Source organism: Cupressus sempervirens, chromosome 11 (assembly GCF_028749045.1).
Source record: "Cupressus sempervirens isolate cs-2001-9-10 chromosome 11, ASM2874904v1, whole genome shotgun sequence".
NCBI classification, from domain to species: domain Eukaryota; kingdom Viridiplantae; phylum Streptophyta; class Pinopsida; order Cupressales; family Cupressaceae; genus Cupressus; species Cupressus sempervirens.
The window spans coordinates 635,512,022-635,538,166 of NC_143128.1; the positions used below are offsets into that span (position 1 = coordinate 635,512,022).

At 32.4% G+C, this 26,145-nt stretch overlaps 1 protein-coding gene across 1 annotated transcript; it reads right to left on the minus strand.

Moving 5' to 3' along the window:
- Positions 1 to 24,554: 24,554 nt before the first annotated feature.
- On the minus strand, positions 24,555 to 25,926 carry LOC149531371 (F-box protein At2g27310-like). The gene has a single exon (XM_089809963.1). It carries the CDS (start codon positions 25,719 to 25,721, stop codon positions 24,663 to 24,665), a length of 1,059 nt encoding a protein of 352 aa, XP_089666089.1. The 5' UTR covers positions 25,722 to 25,926; the 3' UTR covers positions 24,555 to 24,662.
- Between the last annotated feature and the right edge of the window lie 219 nt (positions 25,927 to 26,145).

The window sequence follows — 26,145 nt, forward strand, 5'->3', positions numbered from 1 at the left end:
CCATTCAATATGCCAGGCATAAGGCCTATCTAGTTGTAGCCAAAAAATCCAAAATAAAATCTTCAAGCTTAAAAGTTCAGTATTACAGAGCCAAATCTTAATGTTTCTTTCTATCTAACTTCATTCTACCTTTTGTAATTCTAGATAACTAATTATATAGCTAGCAAGAACACAAGTTAGACTATTAGATGGTTTATTACATAATATAGGTATTACCACATAAGGAGAAATCAATGACCTTACAATTTAGAAAATTAACTTTTGCAAGGACAAAGACAGGTCCACATGTGATCCAATAAGTGATCCCCAATGCAGTGAAGAACCTTGATGCCACATGAAACATCCCTGAAGCCAAACCTGCACATTACTTGCATTGTTAGGAAACAAGCATGCGTAAGACAAAGAGAAGGTTAAGTCCCACATATGATGGAATTAGTTTTTGTGAGCATAGGTATAGGATCCACAATAGGTCCACATTAAGGAGCCAACTACATGGATAGCGAAAACATGGACAATAAATTTCATTCCTTGAATACTAGATAGGAGCAATAAATAATAAATTTTTCTTTGGTTGTTGCAAGATCACCAAAGTACCTAAGAAGCTCCTAAGTCAGATGTTTAAGGGTGGTCGACATGTATGGAAGAAAGAAGGATTCTTGTGGCCAAGAACTCCTTGTTTCTCAAAAACATAGTCAACCTTATTAATGAAGAAGGCCTTGGATGGATTTAAAACATCCATGTTGTGGAGGGTCTGATGATCAATAACTCTAACAATGAGTAGATTATGGACATGGAGGGAAATGCCCATGCTATAAGTAGTTATAAGAAGACTCGTGAATTTTTATGCTAGGAGGGATCATTATAGCTTTAGACCATTTTGCCTAGTGGTTGCAAGCTCTATGAAAAACTCAAGTCTTAATATCCCACGTGTTCTAGTAGTGGTTTTCTTAATAATTTGGTATATGATAATGCATTTATAATGTTATATTGGTTTATGTTATTTTGGTAGGTGAGCCATATTTTTATGTTTTATGGGGAATATATGTTTATGGTATAGGGTGTATAAGCAATAGGAAACAATGGGCATGTACATTGCTTTGATGTATCAATAGAGTTTTCTTTATTTGGATGGAAGAACTGGTAATCAAGATCACCTTTGGATTATTCATAAAGATGCAATTTATTGATAAAAATAAAGGTTTAAAATTACTTAAATATAAGGTTGATTCTCAAGTGTCAAAATTAATTTTTTTAGAAAAATTAAAGAAAAAATATAACACACAAGAGAAGAGTTTCCACATTTAGATAATTTTTCCCTGTTTTCAATAAATAGTTAAGATAAGAAGTTATGTCCCTTAGAAATAACTATATTTTTATTACATATACATTGTAATCTATTTAAAACACAAGGTTGATTCTCTTATCTAAACTTATTAAAAATTTAAGAAACAAATTTGGACAATAGCAAAATATTGTGTGTGTATATGTATATATATAGAGAGAGAAAGATCAATACCCGATCTAACCTAATTTTTTATTATTTTACTAGTAACTAATATACAATATCAAGTTAACTAAAAATTACATTTAATTATTTCTAAATTAAAATATTAAATATATTTATTTTATTTTATCAATATGCATCATTCCAAATTCATAAAATGTAAAAAAAAATTCTTGTCTCACCCTCCTTTCTCTTGAAAAGTGTACTTTTATTTAAATAATAAGGAAATTGCATTCATCATAGAAAAAAGTCTCTCATAAATCTATGGGTATTGTCTTTTAAATTATAATTTTTAACGTTTTAATTATTTGATATATTATTTTCTTTTCTTTTACATTAAAATTAGCATTAATTTCAAAAATGCAAAGTTGATTATCTTGTTAAAAATATTAAAATTTAAAAATAAAAGTATGATATTAAGTAGAAAAGAATTTTTAGACTTACATGATTCATGTTTTATATTATATATAGTTAAGGTAGAAAGATATGTCCTACATCAATCTTTATATATTTTAGCACATAAATTTTAAGATTAAAAATATATATTTATACAAATGGAAGAAAATTAATCCATGCATTAAAGTTAAATCTACATGTTTAAAAAATGAACGAAAAAATTCTATATAAAGAATAATTTTCAATTTAATGTATCAACAAATAAGTTATAATATAAAGTTTACAAAATATCACATTGAAATATATTTTATTTATTTTTAATTATAAACATGAAATATATTTTATATTTTATATTTCAGTAGTTTACACCATATCAAATTTCTAAACATACACTTTACTTTTTAGTGATTCAAATTATAACTTAAGATCATTGTTGGTCATTTCATTTCCAACAGTGTGGTACAACTTTGAATTTGTCCCATTTCATTAAATAATCACATAAGAGTTGAGACAATTTTGTATAACCCACAACCCTCAAATTATCATTCATTAATTTAAAACAAGAGGATACTTTATTGACTTTTGAATATTATTATTTTATAGATAGGAAGTAATTGATATAGAGATCATTTATTGACTTTTGAATATTATTATTTTATAGATAGGAAATTTTATATAGAGATCATTAAGGTGCAACTCAATGTCTATACAATATTGAGAGCATGATCAATAAGATGGCGTCTCTAATCCAATGAATTTATTGTTGGGGACCTAATTTTGCACTTCTCACAAGTCTAAATGAAAAATTCAAACTACTCTCACTTTTTCGTCATCTTATTTGGCATGTTCATTACTTATAACTAAGGTTTAGGACTCATTCATCAAATATGATGTCACATCAACATCTCTTTTTGCTAAAGTATACAAAGTCGAGACTAAAAACTTTGCACCAAGTCATGTTTCATTAGTGTGATACTATGAGATTAAATGACATATTTTTTTAGATCCATGAAATCCATTTCCATTCAATTATAAATATCATCGCCAATGCCAACAATTCTAATATCACAAATATTAGTAAAATATTATCATTAAATTAACAAATATAAGAGCAACTATTAAAAAACAATTACCTACTAAACCCACTCAATGTAATCTAATTATTACTAACGACTTCATTATATAAACAAAACCCACCCAATGTAATATATTTTATTTATAATAAAATTAGACAATGAGAATTAACCTCCATTATTGGCTAAAACATAAACTAAAATGTAACTCTTACCAAGCGAATATTTAGGGTTTGTTCGCTTTGTGGAAGATGATGGGAATTGACTTTTTCATAATCCATAGTTGAAATTTTTTGCCTTTGTTTCAAAATTGGAAAAATGGAATTAGAACACCAGACATCTAATTTTGCCTCAAAATCAGGTTATCGGACTTCTCAGTAGTAGTTGGGAATTGAAAATCAAAACTTGCTCACACTTTTTGAGGAGTGTAAAAAAATAAGATTGGACTATTTTTCAGAGTTTTCCTGCAACTCCAAGCTCTAAATGTGGTGTGCTACAACATTGTTTAACTAGATTTGTGTTGGAGCGTAAATTGCAAGTATGCCCTATAAGATTTACTTCTCTTTGTAAATTTCATGAGTGTTGATTTTGATTGGAAATGTTTTCAAAAAATTAATATCTTTTCTCTCAGATGTTCTATCAAATCACAAATCTTCTATAATTTATGTGATCTTGGTTGGACACCAAATTGCAACCAAACCCAGATTAAAATTTCTAAGGGTTTTGAGAGTCATTGGGCGGGGGCGGGGGCAGAGGAGAATGTCTCATATTGTTTCATAAGTCTATCAAATTTAATCATTTACTTTTAATGTGATTTCATAATCTACTAATGTGTGACCTTGTACTCGACTATGGTGCTAAAGATTATTTTTGTCGTTACCTACAACAAACCCCAAATGGATGCTACATGAGTAGCTATTTTACCATTATCAAATGTATTTCTATTTTATCACTCAGTTGAAATTGTTATTTTCATTCCACTTATGTCTCTGATTCTAAGTTTAAGCCCACAAGATTAGAAAATGCTCAAAATACATTACTAGGCATGGAGTAGAAGAATCATGCAGAAAAAATTAGTGTAAAAATGAAAAAAGATGTAAATTTTTTAGAGATATAGTGTTTGATTCTAAATTTAAACTATTTCATGTGAATGATGTTAGATATTAGATTGTCCATTTAAGTCATTATATCTTAATGATGTTACATATCTAATTTTTTTAATGTTTTCAAACACATGATTTTGTGTTCTACTTCCAATTCCAATTTGAGGAACCAAACACATAAAAATATATCTTCCCTCTCATCTTTTAAGTGAAACAAATAGTTCAAATAAAATCTCAAAAATAGAAATGAAGATTTGTGAAACCTTAATTCAGCTAAATCAAGATTTGTAAAAATATTAATTTATACAATTCCACCAATCAAATTGAACCTAGTTTGAAAACAAAAGCAACCTCTTTGATAAGATTTAGGCTTTAGCAAATTTACCTTTTAACCTCCCACAATAAGACCCAACAAAGTAGGCCTAGGTAGTGTCTTCTCCCAATGCTTTCACTTTCTCCAATCAAATTAAGTACATAAATTAGTAAATGAAAGAATTCAAATTTGAAAGTACTTGAGACAGTACATTAATAATGGGTCATGACAATAAAAATCGGCAGCGGCTACGGTGCAACATATTTGCACTGAGTTGCTGCTTGTGTCCAGTACTATCACTGACAATTCCTTGTCAGATAATTTTCTGCATTTCAAATATGCCCAATGAAAAGTAAATATTTCATTTAGTGAAAGGAGACATTTTTAATTTTAATATCCGAAAGGTTAAAAAAATAAAAATTTACTTGATAACAAATAACTATTTTCATTGTTTCATTTAGTCAAAGGGAAGATTTTTTATTTCAATATTTGAATGGTATATATATATTAAAGAACAAATATATTTCATTGAAGTTCTTCAAATATATATTTATAGAACAAATATATATTTGTTGAATATTCGAAGATATATTACATTCCAAAGATATTAACAGATATTCAACGAATAAATATTTATAGAATAAATATATTTGATATTTAATTTAATTTTAGTTTTATTTTATATCAAATTATATTCATGCTTTTATGCCCATAATAATAATATAAGTTAATATCTTTGGAATGTAATATATATTTATGCGTTAGGAATTTATTTTCAATAATATCAAATTAAACTTATATTATTATTGAATATATAAAAGCATGAATATAATTTAATCTTAAATTATATTTTTTAGCTGATAGGCTATTTGTGGGAACTTTGTTCCCAGAAATTAATTTTTTTACGAAAAATTTGCAAGTTGGCTAGAAAAGTTGTTAGCTTGGCCAGAAAATTGAAAATCCTTCCCATTAATTATTTACCGACCATTTTTTATCTCCCACCACTTTTAACTCTTGTTTTGATATTTATTAGTTGTTATATCCACTTTTAACTATTGTTTATCTTTTTCTATTTATTAGTTGTGATCTCCACATTAGCTATGTTATAATCTGTTCATTTAACTTTTGATTTTTTAAATTGATTTAGATTTTATTTTTTTAATTATTTTTTATATTCGTTTAATTTTTTCTTTAAATATTATTTTTTAGTTTCTATAATTTATTTAGTCAATAGAATATTTGTTAGACATTTTTTTTTGTTTTTCTCTTATTAATTTTTTATAATAGTTTTTTTGATGGATTTTTTAAAATGATTGTTTTTCTCATATTTGATAAATTTAATTTAAATAAATAATATTTATTAATCTATTTAAAAGATTTTAGTAAATATTATGTTATTTAAATTAAAAATTATTAGTAATCAAATTTGTTCACATAAGATTATATTTTAAATATCCACTTTTAACTATTGTTTTTCTTTTCTTATTTATTTAAAAAATAATTACTTGTGATCTCTATTAAACTTTTGATTTTTTAAATTCATTTAGGCTTTAGTTTTTAAATTACTTTAAATTATTTTTTAGATTAATTTAGTTTTTTCTTTAAATATTATTTTTTCAGTTTATATAATTTATTTAGCCAATAGAATATTTGGTGGAGATGTCACTATTTTTCATATTATTTTTTTGTATTTATCTTATTAATTTTTTGTAATAAATTTTTTGATGGGTTTTTTTTTTAATGATTTTTTTTTTCACATTTGATATATTGAATTTAATTGTAAGATCTTGAAATTATTGAATAGTTTCTTAAGCAATATTCAAATGTCCTAAATATTATAAATTTTATATCTATGTTTTAATCTTCAACATTTTATTTTGTATTTTAATTTTTTTTAAAACTTATATTTACATTATTTAATGTTCATTCTACATTTTTCTCTTAAATCTCATTTCTTATCAACACATTCATTGCATGTACAAAAGCATGCGACTGCTAGTTTATATATTTTATAAATTAATAATATAAGCTTAATTTGATATTATTGAAAATATATTAAATAAATATATTTTATTTAATCTTAAATTATATTCATGCTTTTATATATTTTATAATAATATAAGTTTAATTTGATATATTATTATTATTTAATCGGTAAATGACCAAAGCCATGACAAACTTTATTAAATTAAAAGAAAGATTACAAAAGCTTACTCCGTTCAAACGAGCACTGGTAGGAAAGGACGGAGAAGAAAAGCTCCAGTCTTGCCTGGGACAAAAGTCCTATATTATTACACAATATTAAAGGGGAATACTCCAGTGAACTACTGATTACGTCCATCTTAAATTTATATTACATACATACAGGGGCATACCCCTGGTATTTACAGTTGTCTCACATCTTCTAATCCTAATACCAAAGTATATTCTGCCTGCATTAAACCACAACCAGGAGGAAAACTAATATAACTTACAAAAAAACAAACCAACACACTAATTATGAGGTTAGGATAGTTTGCTTACCTGATAATAATAGATACTTTATTTCATCAAAACTTATTAAGTGATACATCCTAGTCTATAAAGTCATTTTAGAATGCAATTTAAAACCAATTCCCAATTATAATAAACAACGAACATACATACTTAAAGCCCTAACAACTCATTTAAGCCTTTTGAGAACTGTAAAATAGAAATAGATACAATATACATGGTATTAAAAAGAGACTAAAACTAAACTTAGAGGAGAAGTTGGCAAAATAATGAAGGGTAATCTACTAAATACCGATTCCTATACCTTACCAATAGAGCCAAACATAGATAGAACTGAAATATACTTGCAAATTTGCTCCATGTTCTTTTCAAAATTAAAAGGTCAGAATAAAATGAACCAAGAAAAATCTATCCAAACCAAAAAATAAACATGACTACACCTACAAATAAGAGATAACAAACTAACTAATGAGGAAAAAAGAGACCAGCAAGGGGCCAACTAGAAAAAACACAAAATCATCTAAACTGCTGAAAACTCCCTATACTAACAAACCATACAAAGAGATAAACTACAAACCTAAACTTAATAAGACTCCTGCCTACTGGGAATGAACCCACCACAGACCCTCTCCAATATAATACCAAAGACCCTCCTCACAATAGGTGACTCAGAGACATCTACTGATCTACCTCAGTAAAAAAATTGATAAAACCACAAACTACAACTAACAGACTGAACAACCATCGTTCAGGAAGATAAGGTAAAAAAATAGATAATATGGAGATAGCTTGAAAATATGGGAACAAGATATCCCTGGAGGAGGCCTTGATCGAATGTAAACCAACCCTAGTATGGGAACCAGTCATAGAACTCGAAAACACTACATAGTTTACTCAAGTCACCCACAATAATCATTGATGTGAGCAGGAGTATAATATACAGTCCATACTAGACAAATAGAAGTAATAAAATAGCTCTCTATAGTTTATACTAATTTTAATTCCAAATTTAAAAATGAATTCATAAAGCTCCAAAAATAAACACAATTACTCAACTGAATGATCTACCTACAATGCATAGGTACAGGACATTCATATCTCTATCCATGTTCAGCAATTGAAATACCATTCCCTATACAACTCCCATAGGGAACATCACAATTATTAATTTGAGTACTAATATTCAAATCTATAAGCCTATATCCTCGATTATGAATGTAAACTTAATCAGATAAAATGCAACCAGATTTATCATAAAAAGAAGAGAACCAGACAAACTAAAATGGAATCTATTTAGGATAAAATGAAATTTCCAATCCACAAAATAAGCATTAAACCTATTAGAACAGAGAGTATGGGTATCTAACATAGCTAAACAAAGAAGGAGATCATTTCCAACTAATTCTTTTTCTTTTAGTCTTTAGTGCTAAAACTAATAAACAAAGTTAAGTATTAAGCCTTGCAGACAAAGAATTCAATCACGACCACAAACATTGCATAACTGTCAATAAAACATCTTAATATTTATAAAAGGATCTTGTTCTTTCATATGAGTAATACTACATATTACTAACCAAAATCTCTGAAATGTTTTAGTATTATCACTAGACTATACTACACATTTAAGGGAAGTTACATAGACCAAGCATCATCTATATGCATAAACCCTATATTACATAATACAAAATATTACAGTCCCTGTCAACTGCCTACTTCTTCCAGGTCACCATGATCACTTATGGGACCTCTTTGGAATCATCTTCAACAACATTAGGTGGTAACTCAAAGCTAAGCTTCATCCTACTAGTTTTTTCGGAATTGAGGATGCTAAACTCTAGTGCATTAAGGTTGTCAAAATTCACACCTGGTTTGATAAAAGCATTGAATATAGTGAGGTAGCTGGTTAGCCACTTCTTACTCTCATCTACCAATATCTTCCTCCAGCGGAGTAAGAAGTGGATGCTTGCCTCCATGTGAGTCCACTCTTTATAAAAGGCTAAACTCTTTCTAATCATCAGGGCTTGCCACCAGGGGGCTGTGTCTAGGTCAACTGAGCCAAGGGGAAGACCCATATACCTCTTGGGAAGAGGAATTCAGAGTTTATCATCTATACTAAGAATCACCTTCTCCATTCTTTTCCACCACATTGGGCTAAATATGTCCAGACACAACTTTACTATAATCTCTCGATCCACCCTAGCCCTCGTTGAAACCCCTATGAACAACCCTATTATACTGCTATTTGTCCTACATATGGTGCTATAGTCAAAGGCCCCCTCACCAATGGCTTAGCTTACTGCAAATCTGGTTAGATCATCGACTGGTTTGAGTAGTCTACTCCATCTTTCAGGTGTTACTTTTCCTAAAAATGTTATTGTTCTATTCTCCAAATTATGAAAGACATATACATTAGTCTCCATTAGATGGACAGAGTAGGAAACTGTTATACATTTGGACTCCCACTGACAGCCAAATGATCTTTGCTTTAAGACTGAAATTGAGGCCAACTATTCTCCTCTATCATGACCTCGGCATGTGTTATCAATAAAAGCCCTTAATCATAAAATTTCTGGAATTTTTTTTATTTAATCATCTCAAATTATGAAACAATACTAATATTACTCTCGAAAATAAAAGTGGTGAATATCACATGGAGGGAGGCAAGCCAATTTAGTGTCCAATAATTAACTGAACAACCCATAAAGGGCTTCTCATAGTTTGAAGATATGTGACCCTTGATCCTAATGTTCTAACATAAAGCCGAACCAAATTATTGAACACACTTTATAATCAAGGCAGAAACTAATGTGAGGGGGGGGGGGGGTACTCCCAACCCACTGCATGACTATCCCCTACAACCCTATCTCACATATCTCTATATTTATAATATGAGTTGAAATACATTATCTATTAGATCTATAACCATATAAAAGTCCATGAGCCCTACCATTTATCAAGAACTAATATTGATTCGCCATTTGCTCCCATATTAGCTAACCTATCCACTATCTTATTTCCTTCTCGAATATATAAAAAAATTGATATTCTTCAAAACTATCAAGGCGAATCAGAACTTCTTTAAGTTTAGCGTTCAGAATCCAATTCAATGTATCTCACTTCCTTAAAGCATTCAGAATAATCTGAGAATCTCCTTCAATGATGCCCTTGGGACCTCCTAGGGTATTACAAAGCTGTAGTCCTTTATCTACTGCTTCCAACTCTGCCAAATTATTGGTGGTAGGAGGTAGGGGAGATGCTAATTTACCTATCTGTTTTCCCCAATCATCATTTACTATGCACCCAATACCAGCTTCTCTCGAGTTACCCCTTGCCACACCATCAAAATTTAATTTAAACCAAACACAAGGCAGAGGATCCCATTTGCAATTGGCCCGTGCCTCTTTTTTTTTTTTTCAAATAAATACAGGGAGGATTAATAAGGTTGGACCAATTCTTTTTCATTAACCCGTCCCACCAGGAGAAGGATCTTTCTTCTTTAATAGATTTTTGAAGATGAGAGTTCAACACCTCCACAACATCAACTTCTAATTTTAAAAGAAATATTTCTATGCTCAAGGGTTTGTCTTGGAAAACCCACCTATCTCTTTCCTTCCGCAATTCCTACACAATGATTGTGGGACTAATATTCCAAAGTTTAGAGTAAATCTCGTGCTCCAGATGAGTGGGCCATGAAAGAATGAAAGCTTGAAATGAATGTGGCAATGGTGAAAACCATGATAACCGAGATTTGAGCCACTCCCAATAGGATTGTGCATACGAACATTTGTAAAATAAATGGTCCGCATCTTCATTGCTATGTTTGCATAGAACACACTAGGAAGGGCCTATAATTTTGAGTCTAAATAGTCTATCTATCGTCAAAACTCTATTCTGTAGGGAAAGCCATCAACTAAATCCAACTTTTGGAAGACAAGCAAAATCCCAACATAATTTGAGCGACATCTCCACAATCTTCCAACACTAAGAATTAACCAAAACCTTGTATCCTTGTTTCACACTATATCTACCATCCTTAGAACCCACCCAAATTAGGTGATCCAATCTTTCTGACTGTTTAATACATCTTTCTGAAATAATCTTCTCAAAAGCATTAACTAATTGAAGATCTAAACCTAATCCTTCTACCTGACGCCATCTCAATTTTTGGATTCCATCCAAGTCATAATTAAATTTGTAATCTATGACTTTATCACCCCATACTGATGATAAAATACTTTTGAGTCTGTCATGACATGGGGACGGCGGGATTGGGAGGAGTCCATCCTAGGAGTCTTCCCAAAACAAAGCTTTATCCCCCAACCCTACATCCCAAGTCAAAAATTTACTGATCAACTCTCGACAATTGGACATAAAATTCCAACTTTCCAATCCTTTAGGTAGTTTATACATTCTGAAAAGTGACAAAGGATTAGAAGAGTCAAGATATTTGTTGTAGAAGATCTTGGCCCATTTATGATTATGTTCTGTATATAGCCGCCAAATGAGTTTGGCCCCTAGAGCTTCATTCTGCCATTGAGGTTTCTTGATTCCTAAGCCCCCTAATTCCTTTGGTTTACATAAGTCATCCCATTTAATGAGTGCTAGCTTCTTATTATCATTCCTATCATTCCGTTGGAAATTTATAAGTTTGGATTCAAATTTCGTCGAGATCCAATTAGAAAGGGGAAGATGGATCAATGGAAAAATAGGGATGGCTGAAAGGACCGAACTAATCTTGGTGATTTTACTAGCCTTTGATAGCCATTTATCTTTCCAACTACCTATTCATCCATCCATCTTTCCCAACGTATCCATCCAAATCTTTTTTGATTTCAAGCCTTTTTCTAGGAAGATACCCAAATACTTACATGGGAATTGCACCTTTTTATACCCCATAATCCTGTATATCTGGTCTTCTAGACTTGGATTTGTATGTAAAAAGAAAATCTCTGATATATCTTTATTCACTTTTTTCCTAGAGACATCCATGTAGGACTGAATGATTTTCTTAAAACCCAAAGCCTCCTAAACTGAACTCTTGCCAAGCAGAATCGTATCATCTCCATATTGTTGATGCATGATGTTAGGAATATTTTTGGTAACTGTGATTGCCAAGATTTCCTTATTTAGATAAGCTTCAGATAACGCTCTACCAAAAGCTTCTGCCATAATAATGAAGAGGAATGGAGATAATGGATCTCCTTGTCTAATGCCTCTCGAGATTCCAAAAAAACCCTTAGGCATACCATTTACTAGGATAGAGACTTTAAGCGTCGAAATAAATTTGAAAATAAGATTGATCCATTGGTTGGAGAAACTAAAAGCCTTGAGGACCTTGCATAGAAATCACCAATCCACCATATCATAAGCCTTTTGAATATCTAATTTCATAAACATATAGGGTACTTTGTCTTTGGAAGTCGAGTGGATAGTTTCTTGAATTGTTAGAATACCATCCAGAATGGATCTTCCAGGGATAAATCTTGTCTACTCTTTGGAGATCACTTTTGGTAGAAGGTCCTTGAGTCTATTTGACAAAATTTTGGAAAAAAATTTATAAATTGTATTACATAAAGCGGTTGGGTAGAAGTCCCCAAGGTGCTCCGGCCCATCCTTTTTAGCGATCAGAGTCAAGAAGGAATAGTTGATCTCGGCCAACAAAGCACCTCCCTTCCTTGATCCTTCAATTGCTTTCCATAAATCTTCTCCTAAAATATCCCAACATTTTTGAAAGAAGAAGGCCTAAAAACCATTAGGGCTCGGATATTTGTCGGGTTTCATACTAAATACAACCATACGAACCTCTTCCAGGGTTATAGGTTTCTTAAGATTTTGATTATCTTCTACTATGACCAATTTAGGTATATATCTAAGCATCTTTGATTGAGCCTCCTTATTAGAACCTTCATAATTATTTAATAAATTTTGAAAATGAGCAACTAAAGTGTCTACTATCTTTGTAGGGTTATTCGTACGTTTACCTAGTTGGTCAATAATACTGGTAATTTTATTCTAAGCTCTATTATATATGGATGTCTTATGAAATAATTTTGTATTCCTATCCCCTTCATCCAACCATTTTTCCTGAGATTTCTACCTCTAGAAAATTTCTTCTTTGGATTGGATGTCTTCCTGTTTTGCGAGAAGTTCTTTTTCTAGAGAGTAACTCTCGAAATTCATACCCCTTTTTATGATGTCCTCATTTAGAGTTTTCAATTTCTCTTCAATCTCTATCTTTTCTTTGAAAATATTATTGAAATGTTGCCTATTCCATCTTAGAATATTTTCTTTTAAAAAATTTAGTTTGGAGATGAATATAAACATCTTAGATCCTACAAAGTCAGCTTATGTCCACCAAGTCCTAATATTCTCAATAAACTTTGGATCCTAAAACCACATTTTTTCACATTTGAAAGGATTTCTGACTAGTTTCGAAGGTTCCAAAAACTCGAAGCAAACCAAAAAATGATCTGATCCTACATATGGTAGAATTGTGGATTGGAAGTTTAAATTTCCTACTGATCGATCTCCTAAAATGAAGAACCTATCTTGTTTTTCTACTATAAAATCAAAGCTCTATCTTCTGTTATTCCATGTAAAGGACCCATTCTTTAAAGGAATATCAATTAGACCCTGTTCATCAATCCAAGCTTTAAATTCTAAGGACGAATGAGAGAGGTGCTGTATTCCCCCCTATCTTCTCATCCAAACTAATGATGGTATTAAAGTCCCCACCAAAGACAATCCGACTATCTTTATACTTTAGGAAAGAAGAACTCAATTTGTCCCAAACAACCTTCTTCCCTATTTGACTATTTGGGCCATAGATATTTACTAAAATAAATTTCAAATTTGATGTCAAACTTTGCACATTAACACACATCCAATTGCAGCTATATTCTAAACAAAATACGTCTACTTTTTTAGGATTCCACGGTACTCTTAATCCCCCCAACACTCCCCTAGCTTCTAGGTAGACTGATTGCCAAATTCCTAATGACCTATCTAATTTTAAACCCTCAACCAAACTTAATTTTGTTTTTTGAATTAGGATTATATCTAAATTAAATTTATTTAAGTATTGTTTTATTAACCTTTTTTTTACTAGGGGCATTTAGTCCCCTAGCATTCCATATGGTAATCCTCATGACACCTTGGAAAGGCACTCCCCCTTCCCTGTGTTCAATAGGTTGTCAATTTTTATCTGTTCTCTGCTCAAACAATCAGCTTCTCTTAATTCCTTCAAGGTTTTCCTACCTCTTTTTCCTTTAACTCTGCCATATCTAGGTGAATTTATTTCTTCCTAATTCATCTGTAATCCAAGTTCCTGTTGACAAATAATCTGACATTGTGGTGAGGTCATTATGGAATTCCTTCTATCATTAAACTCTTCCTTTTCCAGTTCCTTAAAGACTTTATCCACTAATTCTCCCAGAACCCCTTCCCTCTGAATCCTATCGTAATCCTGATCCAAGTATGTACTGTTCAATTCTTGGCCTTCTCCTAATCTCTTCCCCTGTTTTCCAAATTGTCTCAAAAATTTGTCCCCTACTTCTATTTTGATTATGTCCCTTCTGAGATCTTCTACCGTATAATATTTTCCTCCTAGTTTGATTATTTTGTGTATCAATTTTTCTTTCTAGGTGTCGAAACTGTTATCAATATTATCATAGCTAAACACTCGAATGAGTTCCTCCGAAAGTTGTTCTAATTCCTGATCATCTAAACCTTGTTCTTCCTCCTCAAAAAGGGGATCTGGATCTTGATTTAAATTTTTTTGCACAACTGTAACAATTGATCTTTCTATAATCCTATCTTTATCCCACATTCCTTATTGATCCATCTCTGGAGTGAAGGGAGATGAAGTATGATCAATCGAGGTCTGCCAAAATTTGGAAGTTCCTCTGGATCCTTTAGTGCTAGGAGTCGATAGCTCTACTTCAACCATTCTCTGTGGATGTAACTGCCCATGGACCTATTTTTCTATTGTATAAGAAATGTTCTCCAATCCCATCTTTGATGCCAAAAATAGAAGAGCATTTCCCACTTCTATTATATCTAGATTCTCAAGCTGATTTGTAGCTCTGACTAGTCCAGTTCTAGATACCTCTTCACTTCTATGAACCTCTCCTTTCTTACATGATATTTCTTTGGTTTGACTAGTTTCTACTTTATTTCTTGTCTTAGAAAGAGTTGTTACAAGGTCTTCCTTATCACAGCTTGTTATCTCTTTCTGAAAGCCTTGCTCTAGATGACTCTCAATGTTATATGATTCTGAGATAAGATGAACTTGGCATTCCAGTTCCTCCTTATTGGTACCATTATTCTCATTTTCCAACTCTATTAGAGCATTATCCTTATTTACATCTTTATTATGTAGAAGAGTTAGCTTTTCTAATTCATCAGCAGTATTATCCCTGACACTATATTGTTGCAATTTAGTAAAATCATATCCAATAATGCTAGTATCATTACCGATGTTATTAACTTCTTTTTTCTTATTTTTTTTTATCTTTTTAAGGACCTACCAGCCTTTTCCACTTTTTTTACATCACTGGAATCTAATTTTGGTGCTAGTAAGGCGCCTTCTACCATATTTGTAATGATGGTATTTTCAAAAACCCTCGGTCCTTTCTGAGTAACCTACACATTGTGATTCTCTGATTGGGAAATCTTCTTGCCATGCTCTTGGTTCCTTCTATTTTTCATAATTCTCAACCATGGGAATTTACTTCTAAAATCCGAGGTAAGGGGAAGAATCTTGGGTCTAATTTTGTGTAATTCATCAGATCTCAAGATGTCAATAATTTTCCCTTTATACATTTGAAAGTTAATATCATATGAAGCTTTTCCCGTTATAACTTTCTTTTGGAATTATGATGGGTGGTTAACATTGACATTAATGAGAATTTTAACACTATTACAACAGAAAAAGGATGCATCAATAGCTATAACTTCTCCAACTGCAAAACCTATTGAATAAATAATGTGTACATCACACAACTTCAGTGGGAGAGACACCATGGTGAACCATAAGGGGATCATGCACTTAACCTTTCATATATGAAAATTATGAGACCATTCTACAAATTTGACACAATGACCATTAAAAAAAATTCAGAAACTAAAATGAACTATTTTTTAACAGATTCTTCCTCACATTTTAAAAACAATATTCCATCTGAATGATGGAAAATACTTACCTGGTCCTAACAATTTTCCTCCAGCCAATCAGTTAAAAGAGGGATATCTTTTATAGGACAATTCTAGATTGCAAAAACCCCTTTCTTAAGGCAATCATTCTAGAAATTTTTAACTGCTTCAATTGAAATCTTAACAGGCTTATCATAGAGTTTCAGTGGAGACAAACTTGAGGTTGTCTTAGGGTTTGATGGCTGGGTATTACTGATTTGCCGGCAATGGGGGGGAATGTAGGAAAAGGGGGTAATTGGCTTAAATTGTGTCTCATCTAATGGAGGTGTGGCCAGATGAGGACTACTTCCTAGTAAAGACAATCGCTTGTAAAGCTTAGGATTCACATATCTTGTTAGGTTAAAAACTTGAATTTGATTATCTAAATGTTCAATAGTAAAAAATGGAAGATGGGAGAGGGTTTTAGATACACCTGTGAATACAAGAGGGGCTTTCGAAATGTCCTTCATGCCAAGACTTCTGAATTGACAAATCTGGTGCCCTCCTTCCCAAAATTGGCTTAGAGATTCTCCTGCAGGACCTTCCAAAGCCGCGAAACTGTTGGCCGTGGAGACAACAAATCTAGCATCTGTTTTCTCAAAAAAAATATTATGGAATTTGCTTCGGTCTACTAGAGAGAATCCTCGCCTATCAATCTCAATAACACACGAATCTCTAGGATGCTTCTTTCTATTCTACTGCCACCATTTTGGGCCTGAATTTCCCGCAGGTTTTATATTAGCGTTCAACATTTTTGTATGCGAGCAGAGCAGAGCATTTACTAATAAATTATTATTTTTAATTTGATATATTATTATGTTTTACTATAATTTAAGATTAAATAAAATATATTTTTACTTTTAAATCTAAATATTCAAAAAAATATATAGATAACTTTTACTTAGATGATTTAAAATGATGTTTGAAAAACTATTAATAATAATATTGGTATAGTTTTTTATTTTTAATTAAAAATAATAATTTAAATTATTAAAAATAAATATTAAATTAATAATAAAAATTATATCTATACTAATATTTTCAATTATAGTTTTGCCAACATTTAAGTTTTATTTATGCATCTATAAAATAAAAATTGAAGAAATCTTTAGAATGTAATATATATTCATACGTTAACAATTTATTTTCAATAATATCAAATTAAATTTATATTAGTATTGAATATATAAGAGCATTAATCTTAAATTATATTTTATATATTTTATAAATTAATAATATAAGTTTAATTTGATATTATTGAATATATTATTAAAGAAAAAAGCAATATATTACTTTTTTATATTAGAAATAAGGAGATCAAAATTACAAGAGACCACAGAGTATCAAAGTTCAGAGGCCAAGCCTCACACCATCAAAATGAAGTATACACAACGAAACAACAGAACAAAATCATAGACCATGACACCAAGTAAAGCTCATCAGCCTAGGTATCCACCCAACCTACCCAGCCCAAGGGGCCATCCATCCACACCATGCTTTTCGGATCTTGAATTTGATTCTGCATGTAAACCATCTTACTAGAAGCATTGTGAGGTCTTCTTTTAATCTCATTGCTAAACCTACTAAAGGTTTGATCGAAAACATGTATGTTATCCAAGTGCAGCCTCCAGAAGTATCCATGATTAACCTCATTCGCAAAAAAGGTAGCATGATCATCCTTGAGCAGCCTTTTGAATTTAGCCTTGTTGATTTTCATGGTCATCTGAATCTGCAAAATTTTTTAAAAATAAGTGAGACTTTGGAAAACCTCAGTAAGCATTCTGGGGATATTTTGAAACCTTTCTTCATTTCTGCACTTCCAAATTTGCCATAAAATGTAAGATGAGGTAATATCCCAAAACATATTAACATCTTTTCTAGGATTAAGGATAAAGCCAGTAATAACTTCAAAAATATTGAAATTAGAAGGGATAGAAATACCAAACATTAACCAAACCTCTTTGGCAAAAGTGCACTCAAAGAAAATATGCTTTCCCATTTCTGGGGTTCTACAAATGCTGCAATAGTTAATATCAGAGAAGGAGTTCCTAATAGACAACTTATTAAGAATAAGTAACAATTTAAAACTTTTAATTTTAGGATCAATAGAACTTTTCCAAAGATAATCAAAGACCTTCATCGAAGAAGAAATATCCAAATCGGTAATCCAAATATTGTTAATATGATTGATTATGTCAACATTATAATTTAAAATAGAATAAATATTCTTCGCTTTAAGTTTGGAGATGATGATACCATCAGGCCATTTTATCTTCAAATAACTATTACAGTCCACATGACATAGGGTAGGGATATCATTACTAGCTTTAATAATCATACTATAAGTCTTTTTATGAGATTCAGGAAGTTTAAATTTATTCTTTAAAACATCCCAAGGGATAACTCTGTCCATTTCAAAGATATCAATGAATTGCTTGATTCCAAGGTTAGCCCAATACTTAGCCGAGCACCCTTGGGTAAGAGCAAGGGGTTTATTACCAAGCTTAAGGTTCCACCAAATGGATCTTTCACCATGGAGGGTTTTATTATCATAGAAGTTTTTGTTAGTGATGAATTTCCTAACATGGTTCCAGGCTTTCCAGATGGATTTAAAAACTACCGAGCCTTGAACTATAATAGGAAATTCACCACAAATGAGATCAGTGAGAGGAAGATTTTTCTAGAATTTAGCATTTTTAGGATATCCCCTCTCAATATTATTACGAATCAAAACTTTCCAAGGATCATCTCCCTCTAAGGCATGAAAGATCCATTTGGAGGCTAAAGAAAGACCACATAGTCTTAGATCTTTCAACCCAAGGCCCCCAAGGAGCTTATCAACATGACACCAATTCCAATTGACAGAATGCAACTTTTTATTTCCCTTCCCATCAGACCAAAGATAATTTCTAATAGCTTTCTAGATTTCCAAAACTTGGTAGTCATTAAACATCCAAGCAGAGGCATAATATATATTGTAAGAAGACAGAATCTTTTGGCAAACTTGGATTCTTCTAGCAAGAGATAGAGACCTATTGTGCCACTTGTTCAGCTTATTATGGATCTTATCCTTGACCCAACCCCACATCTCTTTTAAAGAGGGATCAAAAGAGAAAGGGATACCCAAGTATCTAACAATTTTAGAGGGACCACCCCATTGGAAATCAAATTTACTAAACCAATTAGGAGGTTGATCATTCCAACCAAGACAAATAGATTTGGCATGAGATAATCTAGCTCCAAAAATTTTATAGAAGAAGTTAAGTTTATTTATCATGGCAACGAAATTCTCTTCAGAGGCTTCATGAAACAGAGAAGTATCATCAACAAACTGACAGTTTATAATCTCCTTATTATTAGGAAGGATGATTCCTTTAACAGCAGGGGATAAAGTGTTGTCCCTAAGAATATAAAAAAGAGCTTAAGAGGCAATAACAAAAAGGGCAAGAGCAAGAGGGCACGCTTGCCGAATCGATCTTCCCAAAGGGAAAGGGGTAGATAGGGATCCGTTGACATCAACTTGAGCATAAGCATCCTTGAGAAGAGTTTTAACAATACCACAAAAGAAAGACGGGAAACCAAAAGCCTCAAGCATCATGTTAATAAAATTCCATTCAATTCTGTCATAAGCCTTTTCAAAATCCAACAAAAACATAGAAACATTTTGCTTAGTATCCTTAGCCCAATTAAGAGCTTCCCAACTAGTAATAAGATTCTCTAATATATATCTACCCTTCACAAAACCAGTTTGGGTAGGGCAAACAAATTTGGGGAGAATAGCTTCAAGCCTAGTTGACATAATCTTAGCCAAAATTTTATAAGAAATATTTAAAAGAGTTATAGGCCTCCAATTCTTAATAAGGGATTTATCACCCTCCTTAGGTATGAATTTAATAATTCCAGAATTAATATCCCTACCCAGGGTTCCAGCATCGATGGCTTCATTATAAATATTAATTAAGACTTTTCTAATCCATTTATTGTTAGCCTTGTAGAATTCTGCAGGTAGCCCGTCAGGCCCAGGAGCTCTATCATTACTAAGGGAATTGATTGAATTCTCAATTTCCTCAAGAGATAAGGGCTTCTCTAGAATAGAAGCATCCTCAGCCGAGATCCTTTTAGGAATAAGATTCTTACAGCGATCTCTATGGTCCCTAGCCTCCTGAGTATCCTCTGAAGTAAAAAGATTTTTATAGAATTCAGCAAATTCGTTCTTGATAATATCAATATCAGTAATAAGATGATTATTAATAAGCAGTTTATCAATAGATTCTTTAGCTTGCTTATGTTTAATAAGATTAAAGAAAAATTTACTACCTCTATCCCCATAATGTAACCAATGGGCTCTTGAACGAATTCTTGTCCCCAAAGCTTTTTGATGTTGATGTTTTCTGAGAGCATTCTTAGCATGGGCAAGCTGGTGACCGAGATAAGGGTCATTTGGGTTATTTTGGATATCCATTTCAGCATTATAAAGATTATTATTAAGCCAAGATTCCTTAAATCTATAATCTTTGGCCTTCTTTTGACCAATAGTTCTTAAAACATTCTGCCAGGTAGAAACATCAAGACTCCACCTACGGATATAGGATAAAGAGGGAAAATGAGACTTATTGATGAGTCTTATAATAGAAATGGTAGCAAGAACGTCATTATCCTCTAGAAGGCTAGTATTGAGAATGAATTTATGGTTAAAATGATTGCTATAACTAGGTGAGCAACCAAGATTGACAGATATAGAAATAGGGTGGTGATCTGAAAGAGTGGTAGGGGAGACAAGCACCAAGCTATTATTCTTATCCGGAATCACAGAAAAGAAATTGCTATTAAGATAGAATCTATAAAGTCTAGAGTAGATTCTATACCGATCCTTCTGAAAATTACACCAAGTAAACCAGAGGCCAGGGTTAGTATTCTTGCTTCCTTTTAAAGGATTAAAAAGGGATTTAGCCTTTTTAAAGTTGTTCCAATTAAATCTTTCCTGCTCTTTCCAAGAGAAAGGGAGACCTCCCAGTTTATCCTCTTGATTCTCTATCATATTGAAATCACCTACAAACATCCAGGGAATGTCAGGAAGCGAGCCGAGCCAAGACCAAAACTTACTCTTTTCCATATAATCATTGGCAGCATAGACAAAACATATACCAAAATCCATATCATTATGACTAAAGATCAACCAAATAGTTCTATTACAAGGTGAAAAACCAAAACTTTTAATTTTTGGTCCCCATTTGGGGCTGAGCAAGATCGCCACTCCCCCTCTACCCTGAGGGTGATTAGTAGAGAATTTGATAGCATCTCTCCAGATAAAATTAAGATTGGATTCGAGATTGAATCCAGTAGACTTAATTTCTTAAAGAATAATCATATCAATATTGTTTCGAGAATTGATAAAGTTCTTAATAACAAACTTTCTATCAGGACATTCCAGTCCTCTAATATTCCAAGAAATGCAATTCATTGAGACGAAATTAGAGAATGAGACACCTCAATACTCATGATGTGCTCCATAGGAGAATCATCCTCAGAGTCAATTTGATTTTGCTTCTTACTATTCTTGTTTTTATTCTTCGATCCCAGAGGTCTTCCTTTCCTTCTAGTATATCCTCATTATCAAACGGAGAAGGGGAAGAAACCTTCAGCTCCGAAGACTGATTATTAACAATAACAGGGGCTGCCGGAATGACTTCAAGTATGAAATCATCTGAGATCTCTTGAAACACTTTCACAGGGGGGTTATGTTTTGAGGAAATGTGTTTGGTAGTAGCTTGATGAGCAGATGGAGGGGGGACAAAGGGATTAGCCTTATCTTTAGAAGTCATTTTAGCCTCTAAAGGAGGGGATACAAAAAACATATTTGGGGCCAAGTCTTTTTTACTTGACCGATTTTTCCTTTTTTTTGTAATAGTTTGAAAACCATCTATATCCACTATGCTAGTAAATGACACATTTTGAGAAAATGGAATTTGAGGCGGAGAGGGGAAAGATTGAGAGGGGGGAATTGAGGAAGGCATAGGGTTAATATTAATAAAGGAAGGGGGAATCGGGTGGGTAGAAGTGGGGAGGTTAAAAGGGTTAGTATTCTTTTGGGTTTTATTTTTGATAATCGGGCAATCTTTCCTAAGATGCCCCTCTTTTCTACATAAAAAACATGCATTCAAACCTCCTAGGGTTTCCACGGGACAGAAAATTTTCTCATTAACTATAGAGATGTTAATTTCTTTGGGTAAATCCTAACCAGGCTTCAAAGCAAGAAGAACCCTAGCATCTAAATGAGGGATTAAACGAGCAGAGTCATCCATTCGCAAGAATTTTCCTAGGGGTTCAACCAACTGAGGAATAAAACACCACAAAAAAGGGGGAATTTGTTTAATGAGAACCCATCTTGGAGCCGAAAGAGCAACCACCTCATCAAGGTTAGCCTCTGCATTCCAAGCTAGAGCCCTGAATGTGGTGTTGTCGAATGTCCAATACTCTTTTTTTAGCACAGCCTGTTGAGATTCATTATTAATAAAAAATACAACAAACAATCCTTTCTGAATCTGCTACAAAAGGAAATTTGATAGCCAAGCTTTAAGTTCCAATAATTTTGAAACCAGTCATCTAGGAATTTCCTTGCAGGCACTTTATCAATTTCAACTGCAGAGAAGAAAATGGTAGTATTTCTTAATCTTTCTTTTTCCTTAATAATCTCATTTAACATTTCAGGGTTAGGGGTAACATGAAAAGTAGAAGGATCCCCAAAATGTTTACCGCTTTTTGAGATTTCATCTTGTGTAGGTAAGGCGAAGCGAGCACCACAGGCAATTGCAGGAGATGAATTTGCAACTGCCTCCAGAAAAGATCTCGGTTTGTTGCCAAGGTTTGCACTAGTTTTAGGCACATTGTTAGTAGAGTTATCAGTTGATTTCGAAACAAATGCATTAATGCTATGGGGTATTGAAACAACCGAAAAAAAAAAAGGCATATTAGATTTAGGGTTTGGGATTAAGGGTGGATCGCCCCTGATTTCTTGTCTGTTTGTTGCATCAACACAATTACCAGCTGCTACCTCATCAATAGCGAAATTCCCATTGTTTCTAACGCCAACAATATCCTTTGTTTGAGATTTTCCATGGGGTGATTGCACATCCTGGGAGATCGCCATAGTAGCAGCAAGAGCCACCTTGGCACTGGTCATGGAGGTGGAGCAAGCAAAAGGCTGATTCTGTCCTTCGTTCGTGCGAGCCACCAAATTGGAGGAATTTACCAGATTTGCTGCAATATATTGCTCGGTGTCGCTGATCTTGGAGCTGCCCTTCATTGTCCTTAATACAATCAAACTTCTTAGATTTGTTGAAGATCCTTGATCAATGAAGCAAATAGTTTAAGACGCAAAAAATGTAGAACAGAATTCGCCTCAACATTTGCAGAATTCGCCAGAAAATGCAGAGCAAAAAAAACGCCCGAAGCTTTCGTTTATGCCCTAGAACAGAATTTGCCTCAACATTCGCAGAATTCGCCAGAAAACGCCGTTATCTAAAGAAATGATATATATAATTTTTACTTAGATGATTTAAAATGATGTTTGAAAAACTAATAATAATAATTTTTGTATTTTTTTTTAATTAAAGATAATAATTTTAAATTATTGAAAATAAATATTAAATTAATATAAATTAAAAATTATATCTATACTAATATTTTCAATTATAGTTTGGCCAACATTTAAGTTTTATTTATGCATCTATAAAATAAAAATTGAAGAAATGATGTTTAATTGATTAGCAAATAATATGATATATTAAGATATTAATTTTTTTATTATATTATTATGTAATAAATGTAAGCAAATTCTAACTAAATTTTGCGTTTAAAAAACATTAAAGTTTGTGTTTTGATTTTTTATTAATACAAAAATATCCAAGGCAAACAATATTTTAGAACATGTCATTTATTATTTTAACATACTTAAAAATTATGAAATAATTTTTAGCACTTTATAATAATTAGTTTTTAATACAAATTTTTACTTAATGACAAATAAAAATATATTAAAAAATTTAATATATGACTTCAAAGATTAAAAATAAAAAAATATATCCTAATTTTTTTAATACTTACTAATAAATTATTAAAACTTCAAAACGTCTACTTTCAATATTTATTAAAACTTCAAAACGTCTCCTTTCAAATGAAATATTTAATTTTCATTGGGCATATTTGAAATGCACAAAATTATCTGAGACGGAATTGTCAGCGACAGTACTGGACACGGGCATATCGACGGGCAGAGGCTCGGTGCAAATATGAGTTAATCTGAAAATGTGTCAGCTTTACAGAATTATAAAAGTACAGAAGTTAATTTCAGCATCGCTTTTTGTCAAAATCACGGATGATGAACCAGAACAAAGCTCACAGAAAACATATGTACCTAGATACCTACAAACATTTGATTCCAGTCTCTGCAACAACCTTTGTATACTGAAATTTAATGAAACTTTTGACTCAACGAATATATATATAGATCAATAATAATTTTCTCCAGTTATTTCCATAGTTTTACATAATCAATCTAACAGCAATGTGAGGGTTGAGTATCACAGAGCTTAGATGACACCAGTCTCTCCGAACATCAAGTAACAAAGTGAAGCAAATGCAACAATGACACTTAAAGTACAGAGAGTGTCTAGAAGACCACCATTCCTCACCTTTGCTTCTCTCACTTTGCTCTGTTGGCTCAAGTATTTCTCGTATGATTGGAAAATCTGATGATGGTCTTTACTCTTTGGGCAACAAAGAGCTCTTTCTAGGATTAACAGACTGTTCCTGCCATTAACACGAGCTCCCATCATGTCCTCCAAATGCATGCCAAGTTCGGTAATCTTCAAACTGCCATGAACATTATCTGAGAGTCTTAACTTAATGCCAAGGATACATTGCACATCCTTGAAGGGCAATATGCTTTGAGAAGGCAATATGGATCCAAATCTCATTACAAAATCTTCATCAGAATGTCTCTGCCCAAACAGAGGTCTCCAGCTTGAAAGATTAGCGGCTTCCCCTGTTTTCCTGTTTATCACAATCCAACTAAGCGTAAAATTCTCCATCACTTGCCCCCAAAACTTATCTTCCCTCGTTTCCTTGTCAACAGAGATAACTGAAGGAAACCCACCTACAGTATTGAGATCCTCATTCTCAAAATCCCAATAATTGACGAGATCAATTCTAAATGGGCAATTGCAGAACCAGTCCTCAAAATCACTTGCATTAGGAATGCCCCACAAAATCTTGGAATAGACTACCTTGTCCATGTAAAACACATCCACAAGGGAAACAAAATCAGAGGGAACACAAGTATGAAGCTCTAGGTTTCCATTACAATTCTTTTTCATCACACTGCAATTGAGATCTTTGTCACTGCTTTCATAGGCAATTGATGGAAAACAATTAGCATAGAAGTTTCTGAAGCCACCCAATGAAGAAGAGATGAGTTGTTTAACATCTGTGTCCACTGTGGAGGGCCAGAGATTCGAACATGCGTCTTCCCACATGTTCTCCTGTCTTGCAATGGACCAAAACTCTGTAGAAACACACCCTGCATTTGCAAGTGTTATGCTATCCACACGCCCTAAAATCTCAGAGATAAGATCACCATTCAAAGACATGATGATAATTTAGGTGGGCGCCGAGTGATTTGGGAAAAACCAGTTGACTGGACGATTTCCAAGAAAACAGACTATAAATTTCTCAATTTCCTGAAGTGTGTAACAGAGCTGCTAAGTATTGATTTTGTTCCCCATTTTATACAAAGCAGAGATCAAAAATCGCAAGCTGCCAAATTGAAGCACAAATGGAACATTCCACCCCACGTTTCCCGATCGTATCACGCAGGGTAGCTAGATTCACATTTCAAGCTGTTTGACTTCATCCTCGTCACTAAAACCATTGGATTTGGTTGAGTTTACGCAATAAAACTTTCAAAGAATGTGTTTTTTAATATATTCAAGTCGCATCTTTTGAAGATGAGATCAGATGGAGACCGTGTGGATAGGGATTTCCACGTTGCAGGAGGCGTGGAATAAGGCACCG

Coding starts and splice junctions, on each gene's coding strand:
- LOC149531371 (XM_089809963.1), bottom strand. CDS start 25,721: ATGTCTTTGAATGGTGATCTTATCTCTGAGATTTTAGGGCGTGTGGAT.